Source organism: Macaca nemestrina, chromosome 1 (genome assembly GCF_043159975.1).
Source record: "Macaca nemestrina isolate mMacNem1 chromosome 1, mMacNem.hap1, whole genome shotgun sequence".
Classification (NCBI taxonomy): domain Eukaryota; kingdom Metazoa; phylum Chordata; class Mammalia; order Primates; family Cercopithecidae; genus Macaca; species Macaca nemestrina.
Genome location: NC_092125.1, coordinates 30,373,816 through 30,393,534, shown reverse-complemented (window position 1 = coordinate 30,393,534; position 19,719 = coordinate 30,373,816). Strand labels below are relative to the sequence as shown.

General features: G+C 38.7%; 2 protein-coding genes across 9 annotated transcripts in view; one reads left to right on the top strand and one right to left on the bottom strand.

Moving 5' to 3' along the window:
- LOC105484417 (SUN domain containing ossification factor) overlaps positions 1 to 10,416 on the bottom strand; it is an 82,843-nt gene extending 72,427 nt beyond the window's left edge. The window contains exon 1 of one of the 4 annotated variants that reach the window (XR_988916.2): positions 9,590 to 9,798. Coding sequence is in view for 3 of the 4 variants with exons in the window: in XM_011745967.2 (XP_011744269.1) it covers positions 9,590 to 9,651 (62 nt within the window). In the remaining variant the exon portion in view is untranslated. Of the gene's footprint in view, positions 1 to 9,589; positions 9,934 to 10,278 lie in introns of those variants that run through there. The other 3 variants (XM_071069564.1, XM_011745967.2, XM_011745968.3) reach the window with 3 other exon arrangements.
- A 228-nt stretch (positions 10,417 to 10,644) lies between these two features.
- LOC105484421 (phosphatidylinositol glycan anchor biosynthesis class C) overlaps positions 10,645 to 19,719 on the top strand; it is a 144,061-nt gene continuing 134,986 nt past the window's right edge. The window contains exon 1 of one of the 5 annotated variants that reach the window (XR_011607785.1): positions 10,645 to 10,958. The gene's annotated coding sequence lies outside the window, so the exon portion shown is untranslated. The remainder of the gene's footprint in view (positions 10,959 to 19,719) is intronic. The other 4 variants (XR_011607792.1, XR_011607784.1, XR_011607783.1 and 1 more) reach the window with 4 other exon arrangements.

Here is a 19,719-nt window from a genome sequence, read left to right as displayed (position 1 = left end):
GTGTGGAATTCATGCCTACGAGCTCTCCAAGTATCTTCTAATCTCCACTCCCAAAAGCTATTAATCACTTCCCTCTTTTGAAAACAAGGCCCGTTTCTCAGTTTTCAAGCTCTTCAACCTTATCTAAGACATTTTATATTGTTGACCACTCAAATGACTTAAATCTTTTTCCATCTCTCTTTCCAGTTTCCTCCTTCCTTTCAGAGCTTTACTATGCTTGGCACCTTTCTTTATTCTGTTTCAAAAGTCCAATGATCTCTTTCAAAAATGATTCCCTCTATAACAGCGGTCACCAACCTTTTGGCACCAGAGACCAGTTTCATGGAAGACAACTTTGCCATGAATGGGGTTGGGGGGGGCGCATTACATTCTCATAAGGAGCACAGAACCTAGCATGTGCGGTTCATGGTAGGGTTCGTGCTCCTGAGAATCTAGTTCTGCTGCTAATCTGACAGGAGGTGGAGCTCAGGCAGTAATGCTCACTCACCTGCTGTTCACCTCCTGTCGTGCGGTCAGGGTCCTAACAGACTACGGACTAGCACCGGCCCCCAGCCCAGGCGTTGGGGACCTCTGCTTTATGAGGACAACGCCAAGCCAAATTTTCTTTCTTTTTTTTTCTTGAGATGGAGTTTTGCTCTTGTTGACCAGGCTGGAGTGCAATGGCACAATCCTGACTCACCACAACCTCCGCCTCCCAGGTTCAAGTGATTCTCCTGCCTCAGTCTCCCAAGTAGCTGGGATTACAGGCATGTGCCACCAAGCCCGGCTAATTTTCTACTTTTTTAGTAGAGACAGGGTTTCTCCATGTTGGTCAGGCTGGTCTCGAACTCCTGACCTCAGGTGATCACCTGCCTTGGTCTCCCAAAGTGCTGGGCCTCCCAAAGTGCTGGGATTACAGGCACAAGCCACCGCGCCTGGGACTCCAGGCCAAATTTTAGCTGCATTCAAGTCTGCGTTTTTAAGTGCCCATAAAATGTCTCTACTTGGATATTCCATTCACCTCCAACTAACAGCTCCTTCCCCTTCCAAGCCCTTTGCCAACTCTTCCACTTCTTTTTGACCACCACCAATTCTTCTAGTTGCCCAAGTTAAAACAAACAAGCAAACAAACAAACAAACAAACAAAAAACGCTTAACATTTCTTTTATCATTGAACTTTATTTCACAGATTCATAATTTTAGGCCCTAGAATGTATCTCTCAGAGACAGTGTGCTCCAAGAAAGCAGCTACTTTGTTTTGTCCACCAGAATCCTGCATAGGATATAGCACACAGAAGCCTAAGTAAATATCTCTTTGCATTGAGATGGGTAACAGAAAGGGGATGTTGAACAGAGTTTGGTTAGAGGCAAACTAAAATCCAGTTATTTAGAATCCTAGCCTAATGCTGTTACCTGCTGTGCTGCACTGCACTGCACTGCCAGCTTGCCAACCTTTCACAAAACCAAATCAGTTACATCCTCAGAAATCTCTATTTATTGTACCCTCTTCTTTGTTTCTACTGCCAAGATTAAGTTGTTCTTATGACAAGCCTCAATTACTGCAAAGGCTTTTTAGGATCCGGGATTTGAAGATATCATTATCTGAGAATGCTCAAGTCTCTTATATAAAATGGCATTTGCATATCACCTATGTATATCCTCCCATATAAATATCTAGAGGTGATTTAAAATATCTAGAGATTATTTAAAACATCTATGCATACCCTCCCATATAAATATCTAGAGGTGATTTAAAATATCTAGAGGTGATTTAAAACATCTATGCATATCCTCCCATATAAATATCTAGAGGTGATTTAAAACCTAATGCTATGTAAATGCTATGTAAATAGCTGTTATACAACATTGTTTTTATTTGTATTTTTATTGTTGTATTGTTATTTTTTATTTTTTAAAATATATTTTCAACCTGAGGTTGGTTGCATCTGTGGATGTGGAAAGTCAGTTGTATTCATCCCTCTAAGTCTCTTTCCTCTAAAAAAAAAATCTAGCACAATTATGTCAAAATAATGTTCTCACAACACCACTTTTCTTGCTGAATCTTTATTATCTAATTCTTTGGACTGGCTTGCAAAATATACCAAAACCTCTGAAATCTATCTCTTTCTCCTCAAGCTTGTCTGTTTACTACCACTCCTACCCAAATCAACTAGATTATCTCTTTTATTCATAACTCTCTCTCTCCTTGACAATTAAGTGCCATCTACCCACTGCAAGCAGGCATACAGACATACACATGCACACATAAAGAAATAGCCATTTATTCATATTATCAACACCAGTACACCTTGTTTCAGCTCATGAAGCTCCTGTTTGCATAGAAGCAGAGTTTATAAACCACATATTTCCCTTGAACCCAAGTCAAGCCTTCCTTGAGAATTCTAGCCCTCATTTTCTCCTAAGCATTTACTATGCAATTCAGTTTTCTGTGTTGTTTACTAACATTCAAACCAGGTATCTAAGAATGTTAGATATACAAAAAATAAACTGAGTTAATCTAATACAGTAATACAGACTTGAATGCATAAGAGTATCCCAAACTTACTAACAAAATCTACAAGGTAAGAATCCTATGTATGTGTATTTCTTTTAAAAGTTTCATGAACAATTCCAATGTCCACTCCTTCCTAGGCCAATCCAGGCACCCACATTTCAGATGAAAAAAGTTGACACTTTGCCAGATAAAATTATTAACTAGAAAAAGTGAAGAAACTTGCCCGAGACCATCTACCAGCCAACTGGCAGCACAGCATACTGGTTAAGAGAACACAGGCTTAGAAGCTGGCCTTCTTAGGTTCTGGTTCTGTTGCTTCCTGGCTGTGAGAACTTGGGCAAGCTGGTTAACTTCTTTGTGCCCACCTTTCTTCATCTTTAAAATGGAGTGTCTGCCTTAAAACATTGATACAGAGAATAAAATAATTTAATGTATATTACCTTGAATAGTATTTAGTACTTAGAAGAGAAATAATCACTCAATAAATGTTCATATTAATAATGCAAAGGAAGGACTACAACCAAGCTCTGACGTAGTTTTACGTCTTAAGCACTACACCACTATCTGTATTGTAACAAGCAGCTTATATACAGAGCTCAAGTCTCACAATTCTTCTGTATCCTTCACCACACCAAATACACTGTGGATAATCAAATAATATTTTAAGTGGATTTATAAATTCCCATTTTTAACTCTGAAACCTGGGCCATCTTATTTCTACTCAACAAATTACCAAAGTATCTAGAGTCAATGAATAACTTATATAGTAGTACTTACTATATGTGAGGCATTATTCTTAGCCTTTACATGTTTTTTCCCCAGTAGATTACAAACGCTACATAATACAAAATTAGCTTAGTACCTACAAACCGTATTAATGTTACAGAATACTTTCTAATAAAGCTAGGTGTCACTTTCATGTAAAATATAAAATAATTTTAATTAGCAATTATAAAGTCCTAAATAAAACCAAATCTTTCAAAAAAAACTTGCATTAAACAAATTTATCCCAAAGGATTAACACTCTTATACTGCAAATATTCAAAGCAATTTCCTATTCCCTTGTGACATGTACAATTTGACTTGTGAAATTAGTCTAAAATATGGCCTTGAAAAACAAAGACAGGTAACATAAAACTGGTGCTAAAGTATAAACTAAAACACGTAGATAAGTTTCAAGTAAAGAGATTTTGTCTCTTTCCAGTTATGCATAAACTACTAAACAAAAGCATCACGTGTTTCTATTTGAAGATGACTTGAGAATAATAAAGCACTTAAATTTTTATAAGTTTCTCTTTCGTTATAAGCATAACAATATTAATTATACATATTGATTCATTTGTCCAGTCAGACTGTTGAGAAAAGTGGAACAATAATGTACAAGTTCATGAACAAATGAAAAATGAAATAACTGATGCTCAAAAGAGCTGATACCTTTTATTTTTTCCATTGCCTGTCAACCCTACTACCTGCTTCCACTCCAGTATATCCTCAAATGTTTAATAACATAAAGGACCAACATGAAACACGTTATTTGCCATCTTTTACTGGACACAGTGTTCAGGTGTTATGCAAAGATGTCACACACCTTCTTTCACAGACCTTTTCCTATTAAGGCAAGCTGGCTTCATCTAACTTGTCTGAAGGGAATCTGACACTGTATGACCCGACACCTCTTATAAATATAAATACCAGGTGCTTTCTTTGGAATATATATCCCAGAGCAAAGATAAACTTTTTTTCCTCAGTCTTTCACATTAAGTTCCAATAAAAAAATCATTTTTGTAAAGGTCATCTTTCATTGGTTTATTCAAGGAAAGAAAAAAAAAGGGCATCGAATGATTTGGAGAAGTGGGACTATGTTATTATTTTACTTATTTCAAATATTATTCAGAGAAGAAATAGATTCAGAACCTTTAAAGTTAAGAGACAGAAGCAGAAACAAGCAAAAAATTCCTCCAGATTTTCTGGGGAACTTTCAATATGTTTTATCTATATGTTTCCAATATGCTCTATTCATCACCTCAAAAAAGAAAAAAACAGCTTATATATTGTTCTAGTTTTTAAATTTTTTTCTGCTCACTTATGCATATTAATAGACCAGCAATTATGAGAGAAAAAGCAAAAGGGTACAGAAATATAATCACAAACCAGGAAATAAACCTCTTAAATTGATAAAAACTGGTCTGACATACTCAGAAAAATTACTACTAAGGTCAAAAATGCCAACATCTTGATTTAGATATCAACTCTCTTCTAGTGGGACCATGACTTAGGACCTCTTGCCTCCAAAGTATGTCCCCTACATTCCACTTTATCCTCCACATCGATCTAATTAAAAGATCCACGTGACCTCACGCTCCTGTTCTCCAGTTTAAATGACTTCACTTGCTCAGCCTCTGTCAGGTGGTTGGAATCAGAATTCATCTGCATGATAATCAAATCCCTTCAAAACCCAGCTCTAGCTTCTCTTCCCATCCCTGCTCACATACACTCACGCTCTAGATAACTGGGTAAGAGTGTTCTCTCTGCCTACAACAAAATTCTCTCATCGTGAACTATCCATCCTGCAGACCATTTTATGGATGAGAGTTGAGGTTCACAGAAGTAACTTGTCCAAAGACATACAGTTAGTGACAGAACCATAAGTAGGATATGAATTCTTCCTTTGCTACTCCTAAAGACCTTTGTAAGTACCTGCTACATTTGTTAAATGTATAAGACTTGTTTAAATGTCAAGCTCTTCCCGAAAGTCTAATATAAGCTTCTCCAAGATGATCCTTTGGGGTGAAGGAAGAACAGATTTGTTTAGTTTAAAAAAAAAATAAGTTTTACTAAGATTAATGTAAGGATTCATACTTGGTCTGAAGGGTCAGATGGTCACACATCAAGAACAGCAAGGACTATTGGCAGAAACCCAGGGAAAGAGTGGAAGTCTCACAAACAATGGGTTTTACTTACAGCACACCATGATTCACTGTGGTTTATGTTTGCCCAGTTAGGTAGACTTAGGAATTATTCAGTTTTAACTGAACTGACCCTCACAACATCGGGAAGCAGCTTTTTAAAAAAGTCCTGCAAAGAATTTAATAATGCAAGCACAGCCAACAAGAAAATGACAAGGCTGGCTCCTAAGTAGTTGAAGCTATTCCTCTTCTATACTACGATGTCATGTAATCTAGTAGGTCAATCACGTAGCTCTCATTAAAAATTATTATTTTAATGAGAACAAAAGGCACCGTTAACGGAAATTATTATTTTTTTCTAATTTTCCTTAAATATCTAACTTGTATTATTATTACATACACTAATACACTATTATTACATTGGCACATGTATATAACTTATAAACAATTAAGGGGCATGCACAGGTTTTACTAATTAGGGGATACACTCAGAATATCCACTAATTGTGGTTTTGTTTCCTCTTGAAGGTAATGCAGCTTTCCCAGTTTGCCCATGACTGAGGAAGTATGGTATAGGGTATAGGCTGAATAATGCGCCCCCCTCAAAGATGTCTGCATCCTAATCCCTAAATATGTTACCTTACATAGTAAAAGAGACTTCACAGATGTGATTAAATTAAGGATTATGAGATAGGGAGATTATCCTGGAATGTCTGGGTGGACCCAATGTAATCACAATAGTCCTTATAAGAGGGAGAGGCAGGAGGACCAGTCATAAGTAGACATAAGGAATGAAAAAAAAGGTTGGAGTGCTGATGTGAGGAAGGGGCCACAGAATACAGGCGGCCTCTAGAGAAATATTCTCCCCTCAGAGCTTCCAAAATGAACCAGCCCAGTTGACATCTTAATTTTATTTAGCCCTGTGAGACATATCTTGGACTTCTCACCCACAGAATTGTAAGGTAATAAATGTTAGTTGTTTTAAGCCACTAAATTTTTGTCAATTTGTTACAGCAGGCATAGGAAACTAATGCAGGGAATTCCTAGGTTATGCGACTTCCAGTGTTAAAACCAAGACAAGCTGGTGACCCTCTATCTTAGATTTTCGGTATCTTAGATTTCATAAAAACATCTGGCACAGTAAGTATGAGAAAAAAAATGTGGTTGAATAATGTTATGATGAAATATTTACATAATACGCTGTTACTGTTACAAAGATCTCTCATTTGTATTATTTCATCGTCCTAACAACCCTGTGAAGTATGAGTGGATCAATTTCCCCATTCTGAGGATATAATAACTAAGGTTCAAAGAAGTTACATAACATGTCAAGGAACACACATCTAGTAAATGATGGAGCCACATATATAAAACACAGGCCTTCTGACCTACAAAGGACTATGGTACTCAGGAGCCTGTGCTGCCTAAGTTCACATTTAAGCTCCAAAGCTTAACAGCTGCTTAACCTTAGCCAAGTTACTTAACCTCTATACTTCCTCACATGTAAAATGCAAAAGGAAGTTAATAATAATACCTATCTTACAGGGCTCTTATAAAGATTAAAGGTGCTATTGTCAAGTAAACATCATGTGCCTGACACATAGACAGCTGTCAGTAAATATTAGCTATCATTGCTCTGTGCTGCAGCTATAGCGCATTTATGCCTAGAATATTCTACTTGATCAAAAATCATAAAGTATGCAACAGGAAAAAACAGCAAAAAAAAAATGAGTAATGACATAGAATAGATGAAATAGTTTTTCTGTGAACATAATCTAAGGTTAGTACTCTAGGCTGGAAGATAAAAGCAGAGGGGAGACATAATCAAGATCTATGAAATTATGATAGTAAACTTACCAGTAATATTGGTAGCATGAGAGGGGAAACCTTAGAAACTAGAATACTGTAGAATAGACATACAGCACTCAAAATCTTCAAAACAAATGGATCACAAAATTTTGAGACAATTTGTGAATAACAAAAGAGACAAAAGTGGCTACTAAAAGGCACTCATCAACTCTTGCAAACGTTTTATCTAACCCTAGGACTTGCTGGTAGCCCTTTCTGTTAAAGGGAATGGGGTTGTTGGGAAAAGAAATACCACACCAGATTGCAGCAAAAGTTAGAAATCCATTAAGTGCCATTAAATTCAACTTGGCAAGAAAGCAGAGTCTTCAAAGAAAAAACGCACCCTTTGCCAATCATCACCACGTACCACTCCTCTTCCCCAATTTCATTCATCATCACCCTTCAAAAAAAAAACCTTTAAGCCTTAATGTCCTATTTTAGTGCCTTTTAATCGTTTTGCTAAAGAATAATTAAAATGTCTCTAAATTTGGTGGTCTAAACAAATCTCAAAATAAACTAACCCAACAGTTTCCTAAGCTAAAGTTTCTTAAAATGTTCACACTCTTTTCTTAAACTCTCCACATCCATTTTCCTCACTAGGAGTTAAAAAACTTTACAGAAGTTTATTACTACTTTCAATACCGGGCCAACCTATTTTTTCCCTAACAGGGAAATTCATTAGCTCTTCACTAGAGCTAATGATTGAAGGTGAGAAAACATATTGAGGGTTAGCTTAATCAAAAGATAGCCAGAAATTCCCAAAAGAAATAGAAGCAGAGTTAACTTAAATTTACAAATGATTGTAAGAATCACATTCTATTGCTTGATTTCGTTTACACCATCTAACTTTAAAAAAAAAAAAAAGCCAGAGATTCTGGTGTTAGTTTTTAAACTTGAATGAAAGTGTTAACCTTTTCCTTATTCGCCATTTCAGAAAGTTTTGATGAATAAAAACATGGTTTAAAGATGGGCAAGGCCAAGAAAAAAGAGGAAAGAAAATACAGTCTACGAGTATAACTAGGCAGCCTCAGAAAGAGATGAAAATGAATACAAGCTTCAGTATCTACAAATTTAAATTTAAAATGAGGTAAGTGGATTTATGTCTTACAGGCACTTCTCCGTACCCAACACAGTACGTAGAAAGGGGAGGATTTTATTAAAAACGGGAGGTGGGTATTAAAAGGATTCAGAATGAAAGGTAAGAAGTCAAGTTTTTTTGTTCTCAAAAACTTCTACCATCCTTCCAATCAAAATCCCTCAGCCAGGCGAGAGTTTTCTCTTCCCCTTGTTTATGTATTATTTTATGTGAGCAACAACTCTACAATTTCAGTGCCTCTGGAATCCATTAGGCATCCATAAGAATGAAAATAGTGTTGGTGCTCTGCAGAAATAAGCAAAACAGGGAACTTAATTTCTATTTTAATATAACAAACAGCAAATAGCCTTGACTAAAGAAAGATGTTTTCAGTCAATTGTCACATATCTTTGAAGAAATTCCCTGGGAGGAAAGAATGGCTTTTCCAAGTACGGTGAGAGCAGTCCTTCGACTTACAAGCTTTCTCTGCTCCTCAAAAAACTCCAGAAGTGCCTGCGATTAAACGGAAACTCCGTAAAACTTGGGGGGTGCTTTAGGGACAAAGCATTCTTCCCGCCTTCAAAATACAGTATTTACCTTCCCACTACTAAGGGACATTACCAAAAACTACTACACACACTACATCTAAGACACCCTCTCCACCAAACCAACTGAAAAAGTGCTTCATAACACACACACACACACACACACACACACACACGCGCTCCCCCAAGTTTCCAAAAACAGTGGCCCAAGTGTACTTGGGATCAAACACTGTGCGAGAATTGTCCAGGAGAACTACTGCTTATACATTACTCTTACCTTCATGACCACTCAGTTTTAAAATCGCACGCCCGGAACGTATCACATCCGAAGTGCTTTATCCCCTTACCACACTAAGAACGCAAAGACTGGCGGCAAATCGGAGCAACTTACTTAACATCGATCTGAATACCCAACCCCAAACCCTGCACCGTCTCCAAGGGGTAGAAGAACTGAGTACAAAGGCACTTGGTGGTTCCTTCTACCTCGGCACCTCTCTCTCTCTCCCACTGAGTCTCTGTAAATTCCAAAATACACCACGAAAATCTCCGCACAGAGCACTACCAGACCAGTCAGATGGAGAGTCGAGAAGTAATCGGTTTGTCCCTTCCAAGGGGGCCTTGGAAACCCGGACCCTAAAAGCCAAGATGACTTGGGGGTGTGACCTGGGCTGCTCCCTCCCCTATACTCCCCTCACGGGACTCCCTTGTCGCGGCTACTCACCAGACCAGAGAGCACAGAAAGAGGCAGGAGACCAGGGCCAAGGCCCGCCGGTGCTTCTTCATCTTCTCCTCCTTCTTCCCCCTGTCAGAAGGCGGCACATCCTCCCGGCAGCCGCCACTGCCGAGGCCAAGATGGAGGAGCCGGAGCAGGAGCGCGAGGATGGGACCGATAATCCTAAAGGCTGTGGCGCTGGCTGAGCGGCTCCTCAGTGGCTCGCGTCCTGGCAGCCCTCTCCGAGGGCCCCACAGCCGCGCGGACAGGGGCGCTTCACAGGACTCCGGGGACCGCCGCTGCTGCGGCCGCCGGCTCGTCCACGCCCGCCTCCAGAAGCCGCCGCCGCCGCCACTGCCACCCCGTATCCTCCCCGCCCGCCCGGGGCCTTGCTCCGTGAGACCAGCGACCAACGGCCGCCGCGTACTCGCCTCTCAACAGCCAATCGCCGGCGGGGCCGCGACACCTCACACACCGCTGAGCTGGAAAGCGACGCGTCACCCACGTCCCGCGGCGCCCACACCCCCACCAGCCTCTGCGTAGGCCACGCCCCCTCCGACGCCGCAGGCGGAGAAGCCGGAGGCAGGAGACCACAAAACGCAGGAGCAGACGCTGTCGCTGCTCCGCCCGCCCCAGGTCCCGCCCCCTTGCGGGCTAGCGTTCAAAAGAGCCCCGTGATCGTTCGCATTCCCCCTTACATTGGTCCGCCCCTCGTCCCGTGCGCGCTGAGTCCGCGCAAGCGCCCTTGGGAGTTGTAGTTTGCCTTCCAGAACCCGTTTTCTTCTTTCCCTGTCCCTCCTAGAATCCATGGTTTTGTTGCGGAAGTCTGTAGTTTCGCTGCTCACCACGAGACTGATCAGCTTTGGAAGTGTTGCACTCTTTTCCTCTTTTGAGCACAGTTCGTGGGATGGCCTAGAATGACGGGGTTGAGGGTTGTGAGGGAAGCTGTACTAATAAAATTTAAAGACCCTTTCCCTGTATCAATGGACTGCCCCATCGAGCTAGATGTTGATTGGTAGATAGAAAGGGGCGAGCCAAGAATCTCTCATCTGATTGGTTGTAGCGGAAAACCTTTCGCTTTTTCTTTCCTTCAGCAAGAATTTCGCCGCTTGCCGGGTTCCTCACTTGAAGAGTGTTTCGTTGGTTTTCGTTCTGTTGCTTTCGAACTTTGGGTTCTCTGCGATGGAGTCGGAAGGGAGGAGTTGTCTCCGTTAGAGGAGCACCCACAGACGCTCCAAGTCCTGAGGTTCACCGAAAGTGGGGAAGGCAGTCGCTTACACTCACCTAAGAGCAAGAAGTGACCACTTCTCAATACTAAGTAACGGGCAGCATGCCCATTCCAAGTCTTTACGCCGCTGAGGGGACGGAGGCTGCAATGGTCTGTGCCTTGGAACATGGCATAATGTTTAGTGTGAAAAATGTTTAAAGGTGGTGTTACTTATTGTTCATGTGGCCGTAGGGAAAAAACCCTCAGTAAAATGCCCACCTAACGCCTAATTTTGAGCCGCGGAATTTCCTTATGAACCTTCTAAGTTGAATTGTATGTTAATTGTAGTCCCAAAGAACTGAATGATTTCACCCACTCTGTAATTCTTGGATATAAGTCAATTTGATGTTAGAGAAATTATACAAAGGGTGATAATTTTGGTTTTAAAGGTGTTCACCCTGAACTGCCTTTTCTGGCAGTAATTAGGTAACAGTTCCACTTATCTGCTGATGCTACTCTTAATATATGACAATAAAATCCTTTCATCTCTCACCTATTGCGGGAAGCAAATATTTATCTCACCCAAAAACAGTATCAAATGATTAATATGCAAGTTTAAAAGAAAGTAGGGGCAATGGAAGGGTAGGGATAAATTGACATTCTTTACCATGTTGGACACCCTTTTCCTCTTATTCCAGGAACTTTTATTCAGGATAGGAAACAGCTGAGGTATCCCTCAGCTGATCCTCAGTACATCACAGCCAAAGAAGTTATATTAGAATACATGCTTGTCTCAAATCTAGGAAGTTATCAAGCTACGTCTATCCCTCTCATCCCAAACTCACAGACCCATCCACTTATTTTCCACCAAGTCCCTGCAATGATTTTTTGGAATATGCAAGTACAAAGAATTTTACTTTTTTCTTTCTCTTTCTTTCCTTCCTTGACTGACTGCCTGCCTTCCTGCCTGCCTTTTTCTCTGGCAGTTGGAGCTTTATTAATACCCCCGTGGTAGGCTTCCCATTCACCTAATTATCATCCAATTATTAGCTTTTACTATTTCACTCTATAAATGTTCTTTTGTCTTTTTGAATTTCATTTCCATGGTTTCATGTTAAGGTTTAATCCTTCAGTACTCTGAGCTTTTTCCATTTTTCTCTTGGGCAAGTTTAATTTTCAACTATACTGTTGACTCCCAAACCTATTTCCCAACCTCTTCTCAAGTAGTTGCTGGACATATTAGTTAGATATTCTATCACTTCCAATTTTACCTGCACAAAATAGAACTCACTTTTCCCATAAATTAGCTTCTTTGCCTGACTTTCTATATTTATGTTGATTCTTTCCTATTCTAAGACTCCAGATGAAATAAATAGAAATTCCATTGAGCTGACCTTTGAAGAACTGGTAGACATTTTTCCACCTATCTGTTAAATATAATGAGAAAAAGAGGAGAGAAAATTTTCTTATAACTCAATAGACAAGTATAAGAAAGTAATAATTTATAAAATAAAACTAGTATAGATAAATGTCACCATACTTAAAAAGTATAACATATGCCAAAAATGGCAAGAAAGAATATAGGAAAAGTCAAAGCATGTATAATATATAATCTTTAATATATAATATTTAATTATATAATATATATAATCTTTTAAGGCTTAGGCTAATTAACCACCATCAACTACCCATTAACTATAATACAGTAATTCTCAACCTGGGGCAGACTTCCCCCGAGGGTGAAATTGGCATTGTGTGAACACACTTTTTGCTTGTCACATTGGAGAAGTACTACTGGCACCTAATGAGTGGAGGCCAGGGATGCTCTTTCACATCCTACAGTGCACAAGAAAGCCCTCCACAACAAAAATTATTTGGCCTAAAAAGTCAAAAGTGCCAAGGTTGAGAAACCCTGCTATAACCGAATCTCCCAATTCAATAAAATCTATAAAGCGCTGACCACACACAGGATAACTTGTTTGCCTTGCAGATCCTTGGATTATTCAGCAAGTCACTAGGGCCTAAACTGCACAATTAACATGAGTTCTCCCATTCCTAAAAAGTTGACTAACCCAGAAACTCTAGGCAGCTCAAGTCCCTGCCTTGATAAAGATCTGATACTCTGTTTGCTTATGGTGAAAGAGAACAAGCAGACCTTAAAAAAGGAACCAACCCCTTCTGGCTATCTCGTTTGTTCTTTATCTCATATACAAATCATATTTAAGATACCCAAGAGAACTGTTTGTCTAAGTTGGTGGTATTTCATGAGCAAGCTTTTACGTATTTTGATTTAGTTGAAAAATTACCTGCTCCTTTCAATATTATAAAATGCTGAGATCCTATATGTCTCAGAAGGATCTTAGAGACCAATGACATTTAGATGCTTCCAGAGTAAAAGTCAGTTAAAACAGATGTTTCCTGGAAATCAGTCAAAGAAAGGTTGGGAGATTGAGAACACACAAATAGACAATAAAAGAGACTAAGATGGAAAATGGAAAAATGGTGAATGTAGCAATCAGCACTTAACAATTCAACCACATAAAAAGTATAAACAAAACTTTTAAAACTGTTTGTTCCCCCAATCATCTTCTTTATGTACATAAATATGTGTGTAGAATAGCATATACTTTCTTTATTTAGTTACTCCCTACCTAAAAAGAGCCTTAACTACTTAGCCAAATCTACCTTAACAGAGCACTGATAATTTGGCCACTTCAGGAGTTAAGGGTAGAAATCAGAAGGAGATAAGACATAGATTACTTCATTAGTACAGCCTGAGAACTCAGTCTCTTGAGGGCTGGAAGATCACAGAGTGCAAGGTTGGCATGCACGGTTCTGTTTTTACTGAAAATAACAAAAGGTAAGATTTCCCTTTTTAAAAATTCTACTTTGTGATCCCAAATTCAGTCTTCTATCACTGGGTTAACATATGTGTATTTTGAAGATACATGAATTGTAAATAGGCTCATAATGGAATCAACTAGAAGAAGGGAATGATTTACATGTGGGTGACAGAGAAGGAGACATCAAAGATGGTCCAATTTCTAAGAACATATGTGCCATTACATGAGTAGGAAAGTCAGGAGTTGCAGATTTACAAGTTAAGAAGACTAGTATGGTTTTGGAAGCACAGTATTGAGGTTCTGGTGGAAGTATCTAGCAAGAATTTACAAGTACAAGATTCAAAACAGGGAGAGAAAGTAACAACTGAAGCAGCATGTTGGGTATTGTAACTGATGTGTCCTTTAGCACCTCCTGTATAACGCTCTCAGAAGAAGCTTCCTAAAACATTATCTTCATCATGTCCGTTCTTTGATGCAAAAATATCCCATAGGTCTGACATATTTGTCAAATAAAGTCCTGCCTCCTTGGCCTGGCATTCAAAACTTTCCATAATCAAACCCAGTTGATGTAGTTCAAGCTTTATTTCCCACTATTTTCTTTCATAACTCAACCTTCTGACCAGACTACACTGTTTGTTATGACCTGAAACACTGGTGCCTGCCCTTATTACACTGTTTTTATTTAATATTCATTTGTCTCCCCAAGCAGTGAATAAATTCCTTACTGCAGAGAGGTCATGTGTTTTATTGATATATATCACACAGTGACTTTTTTATTACAGAGGCCCAAGAAATAATTTTTTACTTTTCACTTAACTATTTATTTGTCTAATCACCTTGAATTATAATTTGCCCTATAATTTAAACTCCTAGGAGTAGCAAGCCCTTAGGATGAGAACGTTTTATGCAATTGACTAGTCTAGAGCACCTAGTCAACTACTTCTTTCTCGATAAATTATCAAATTAGCTTTTCAGCATAACATTATTTGACTTATGTCTGACTAGATTTTCCTAGGTTCTAGTTACCCTAAGTAACCTGGAGAAATAAAGTGTTCAATAAATATTTATTGAGCCTTTTTTTGTATTAAAGATGCTGAGACAGATATTTGCTCCAGGAAAGCTTTAGTGTTCTAGCAGGGAGTCTTGATCTTCTGAACAGCACTCTTTTGGTAGTCTGGTGAAGCCCTTGAAACCCTTCTCAGAATGTTTATAAAGGTATAAAATAAAACACATAGATTACAAAGGAAACCAACTGTAGGGAAATACAGTTATTAAAATATTGCAAAGCAAATTTGTGATCTAATAAGGTGGGCTTTTTCATTAATGCATAAATAACAAGGTCTAACAGCAGGTCTCCTAATGTCAATAATTCCAAAATGGTGATGAGTATAAGAGATATTCCAAGATACCTACAATATGCATAATGTGATATGAAAATATCTGTGATTAATGTTGGTGACAAAGTTGTAGATACAGCCAGTACTACCACAGTTTGTTACCTACATTCACAATAAAATCAAATTCTAAATTTCAGTAGAGGTTAGGAGAATAGAGATATAATTATTATTCCATCCATGGACCTGTGAATTATATACATGGATCGCAACTAAGAAGTCCTGCAAAAGAGCAATGTTTTTTAAACTGTGGGGTCACAAGTCATTAGAGAGTCAAGAAATAAATCTTGAGGGAATCCAGCAGCACTTTTTAAAAAATAAAATACAATAATTTAGAAAATATCAGAGTGTGTCTCAGCAAGAGGAAATATTTTTGTGGGGCACTCTTATTTCAGTAATATATGTGATGTGTGTATACGTGTGTGTGTGTACAGTTATATACATATATACATACTAGGTTGCAATATAAAATATACGTCTGCGTTTTTTTGTTTGTTTTTTGTTTTGTTTGTTTTTTTGTTTTGTTTTGAGACAGATTCTTGCTCTGTCGTGCAGGCTGGATGGAGTGCAGCGGCACGATCTCGGCTCACTGCAACCTCTGCCTCTCAGGTTCAAGTGATTCTCCTGCCTCAGCCTCCAGAGTAGCTGGGATTACAGGTGCACGTCACCATACCTGGCTAATTTTTGTATTTTTAGTAGAGATGGGGTTTTGCCATGTTGGCCAGGCTGGTCTTAAACTCCTGACCTCAAGTGATCTGCCAACCTCCACCTCCCAAAGTGCTGGGATTGCAGGAGTGAGCCACTGAGCCCTGCCAAATAGATGTCGTAAAGTGAGTTGCAGTCAAAATAATGTGAAAGCCACTGCACTAGGGGAAATGAAATACATAAGATGCATGGAATAAATGCCTCAAATAATGTGAATTGCGAGTGTCACAAGATTTTAGAGGAAAAGGAAATTATTATTTTTGTGAGGAAATTATCAAAGATTTAAAAGAGGCAGATTTGATGTGGTTCTTTAAAAATGAGTATGATATTCACAGAGATATGAAGAGAAGGTATTTCAGGTATAGGGAACAGTAAGCACTAGAATCCAATTTAAAACTATTTTAAAACCCTTATATGCCTTCTAATTTTAATTTACTTGACACTTATTTGGTATTCTGTGTTTGAAATAGTGAAAGTGAGCTCTAATCAAATAAAATAAACAGGTATTTTTTAAACACATAAAATACTTCACTATAGGTACTGTGGGGATTTTTTTAACAAGCATTAGAGATATTATTTTCTATGAAACAAGGTGCTCAAGAACATTAAAATAACAAAATGTGGTACAAATACAAAGTGATCAAAGTTCAAGATAATTAAATTGGGGTAAAGATAATATATTCATTGCACACATACAATTACTTTTACTCACAAAACCCCATAAAACAACAGAAAAGAGTCTGTTTGTTTGTTTGTTAATATCTAGGCTGCAAGGATGGGAGATCAGGTGAGAGGGTCATAAGAAAAAAACCTTGAAGCTGGAAAGCAGATAAGAAAGAAACGCTTCCTAACATGATGATATGCTGATCTGACAAGCCTAGTTTATCACCTTTAATAATCCTGACATAATTTATAATAGTACCAACTTTTACTTTTGTAGGAGTGGAAAAGATGTGATATTTTTACCCATCATAAGAGTCACAGCTGACACTCCTATAACAAAAGACTGGTTAACAAAGGAGAAGCATAACACATTTACTTAATCAAAAAGTTTTACTTGACACAGGAAACTTCAGAAATGAACACACAAAGACCTAGGTAAAACTGTCCATTTTTATGATTAGATTAAATGAAGAATGGACAGCCATATAGAAATGTAACTGGAAAAAAAGGGTATGACAACAATAATAGATATTGTCTAATGGTACGATCATGTCTAATGATAATAGGCTGAGAGGGAAAACCCCAACAAGGACTGTCTGTTCAGATTCTTCTTGGCCTCTCTGTGTAGCATTTCTTCCTTGTGGGTATAGGGCATGACCTCTTTTAGAATGATAGTCTTATAATCTACAATCAGACATGGTAGACCTACAATCTACTATCAGACTTGGTAGGTCAGATAACTTCTTTATGGCCAGCTGCTACACAAAAAAGCAGGAGAAGATTAGAGTAGTATTTCTGGGTTTTATGACTAGTTTTGGGGAAGAGGAGCTCCAGTTTTCGTGACCTGCCGCAGGGAAGGAGAGGCAAGAGACAGGAGAGCACAGAGAGACTTTGCTTCTGAGTCCTTCCAATCTCCTTTGGTTCAAAGTGCTCAGCATGCCAAGGCTTCATACTTTAGGGTATCATTTCCTGAGCCCCAGTACTTTCAAATATGTTTTGGTTTGAACAATAAATACTGTGGTCAACCTTAACACAACAGACATGAGAAAACTGAACCTTAATTTAGCAATGAGAAATGGCAAAATTGATTCAATGTGTCATACAGAATCCCCAAAAAGCTCATTCAGGAAATAGCAGCACCAAGTCCAGCTGGCAGTGAGATTAAAGGTGTATGTGTTTGGGGCCCGGCACAGTGGCTCACACATGTAATCCTAGCACTTTGGGAGGCCGAGCTGGGTGGATCACTTGAGGTCAAGAGTTCGAGACCAGCCTGGCCAACATGGGAAAACCCCATCTCTACTAAAAATACAAAAAATAGCCAGGTGTGGTGGCACACACCTGTAGACCCAGCTACTCGGGGGCTGAGGCATGACAATCGCTGGAGCCCAGGAGGCAGAGGTCACAATGAGCTGAGATCACACCACTGCACTCCAGCCTGAGCAGCAGAGCAAGACCCTGCCTCAATAATAATAATAATATAATAAATAATAAATAAAGTTAAGTGTGTTTGGTGCTTGTAGTGGTAGGAGGTAATTGCAAATTAAGAACTATCAGATACCCTTCCCAACTCTACATGGCTAAATGACTGTCCCTACCCCAGCCCCAGCAAAAGACTATAGATTTATTATCAGGGGAGAAAAAGATAAAGTCTGGAATTGGGAATGCCGAGCATAGTTTACAGCAGTGGTACCACACAAAAAAGTAAGTGCATTTTTGTGACAACTAGAGATTTGAATAAGAACTAGGCATTAAGTGATAAAAATTATTGTTATTTTTTATTAAATATGACAATACTACATGTGGTTATATAGGAAATGTTCTTATTTTTGAGGAGATATATGCTGAAATATTTTAAGAGTGAAGTCCATGATGACACTCTAGCTTCAAAGGTTTAGAGAGAAAGAGAACAGCTATGGCAAACTCTTAATTGTTGAATATAGATGGAGGATACAGGGGTAGTTGTTGTGCTATTCTTTCAACTCTTCTGTATGTTTGAAGTTTTTATAATAGCAATTTTGCGGGAAGAAATGAATGAGCACATTTGAAGCTGAGACCTCAGGTGTCTTTCTGCATCAGCAGCCAGTGTCTCTCTCTCTAGGGAGAGGATTGGAAGAATCTTCTCTGAGAAATCTGATCATTCCAAGAGGACATAAATAAAAGATGACTGATATCTGACTTTTTCCAACCAGTTCACCCTACAGGGAAGATCATAGTCAAGCCCTAACCATGCACTCAGAGTATCCAGTCAGCATTTTAGTGCTCCGCTCTTAAAAAGGAGCACATAACTAATGATTACCGGGCATGAGAAAATGCTCTTACATGACAGATGGAGGTGAATATTCACAAACAGGAAAACAAAACAAAACAAAAAACAATATGGAGAATAATAAAAACTATCCATTGAGAGAGAAACTTCAAAAAAAAAAAATTCTAACATTGCCAGATACTGCCACCCTACAATAGGAGCACGGTACTATAAGAAATGGAACTGTCAAGAACAGCAACAATCATCGAAAATGGTCTTGTAAAGCAAAGCTATGAAAGAAGAAAGAAAAAATTCAATAGAAGAATTAGAAAATAAAGTCAAAGAAATTATCAGAAAGTGGCCAAAAAGACAAAAGACTAATCCAGGAGGTCTAGTATACCTATACTAGAAAGAAAAGAGAGAAAACAGAGGTGAGAAAATAAATATTTTTGAAGACGTTTTCCTAGATTTGAAAAATCTAAGTTTCCAAACTGAAACTTAGACATCCTAGTCTAAATGCCTAGCACAGTGGGACTGTGCCTCAGTTGACATTAAGGCACATCATTGTGATATTTTGGAAACACTGGAGACAAAGAGATCATAGAAGTTTTAGAATTAAGAGAAAAAGATAGATCACACACACAAAGAACCAGGAATCAGAACCATTTCAGACCTCTCATTTACACAGGAAGTTGGAAGATAGTGGAGTAATAATGTCTTTCAAACACTGGAGGAAGATTATTTCCAACCAAGAATTCTATGCTCAACTAAACTATCAATCGTCAGGGGCAATAAAGACATTATGAGACAAGCAGGACTCCAAGAAATTTACCTACTGTGGGCCATTTCTCATGAAAGGAGATCTTGCTCTACCAAAACAAGGGAAGAATCCAAAAAAGAGGAAGACATGTGTTACAGGAAACAGGCAATCCAATACAGAGAAAAGAGGTGATGAGAATCCCTAGGGTGATAGTGAAGGAAGAACCCAGCATAATAACTGAATGTCAGGCATAGGAGGCAGCCTGATTGCAGCAGTGGGAGACACTGGGAGAGACCTCTTCAGGAAAATCACATCAATAGAA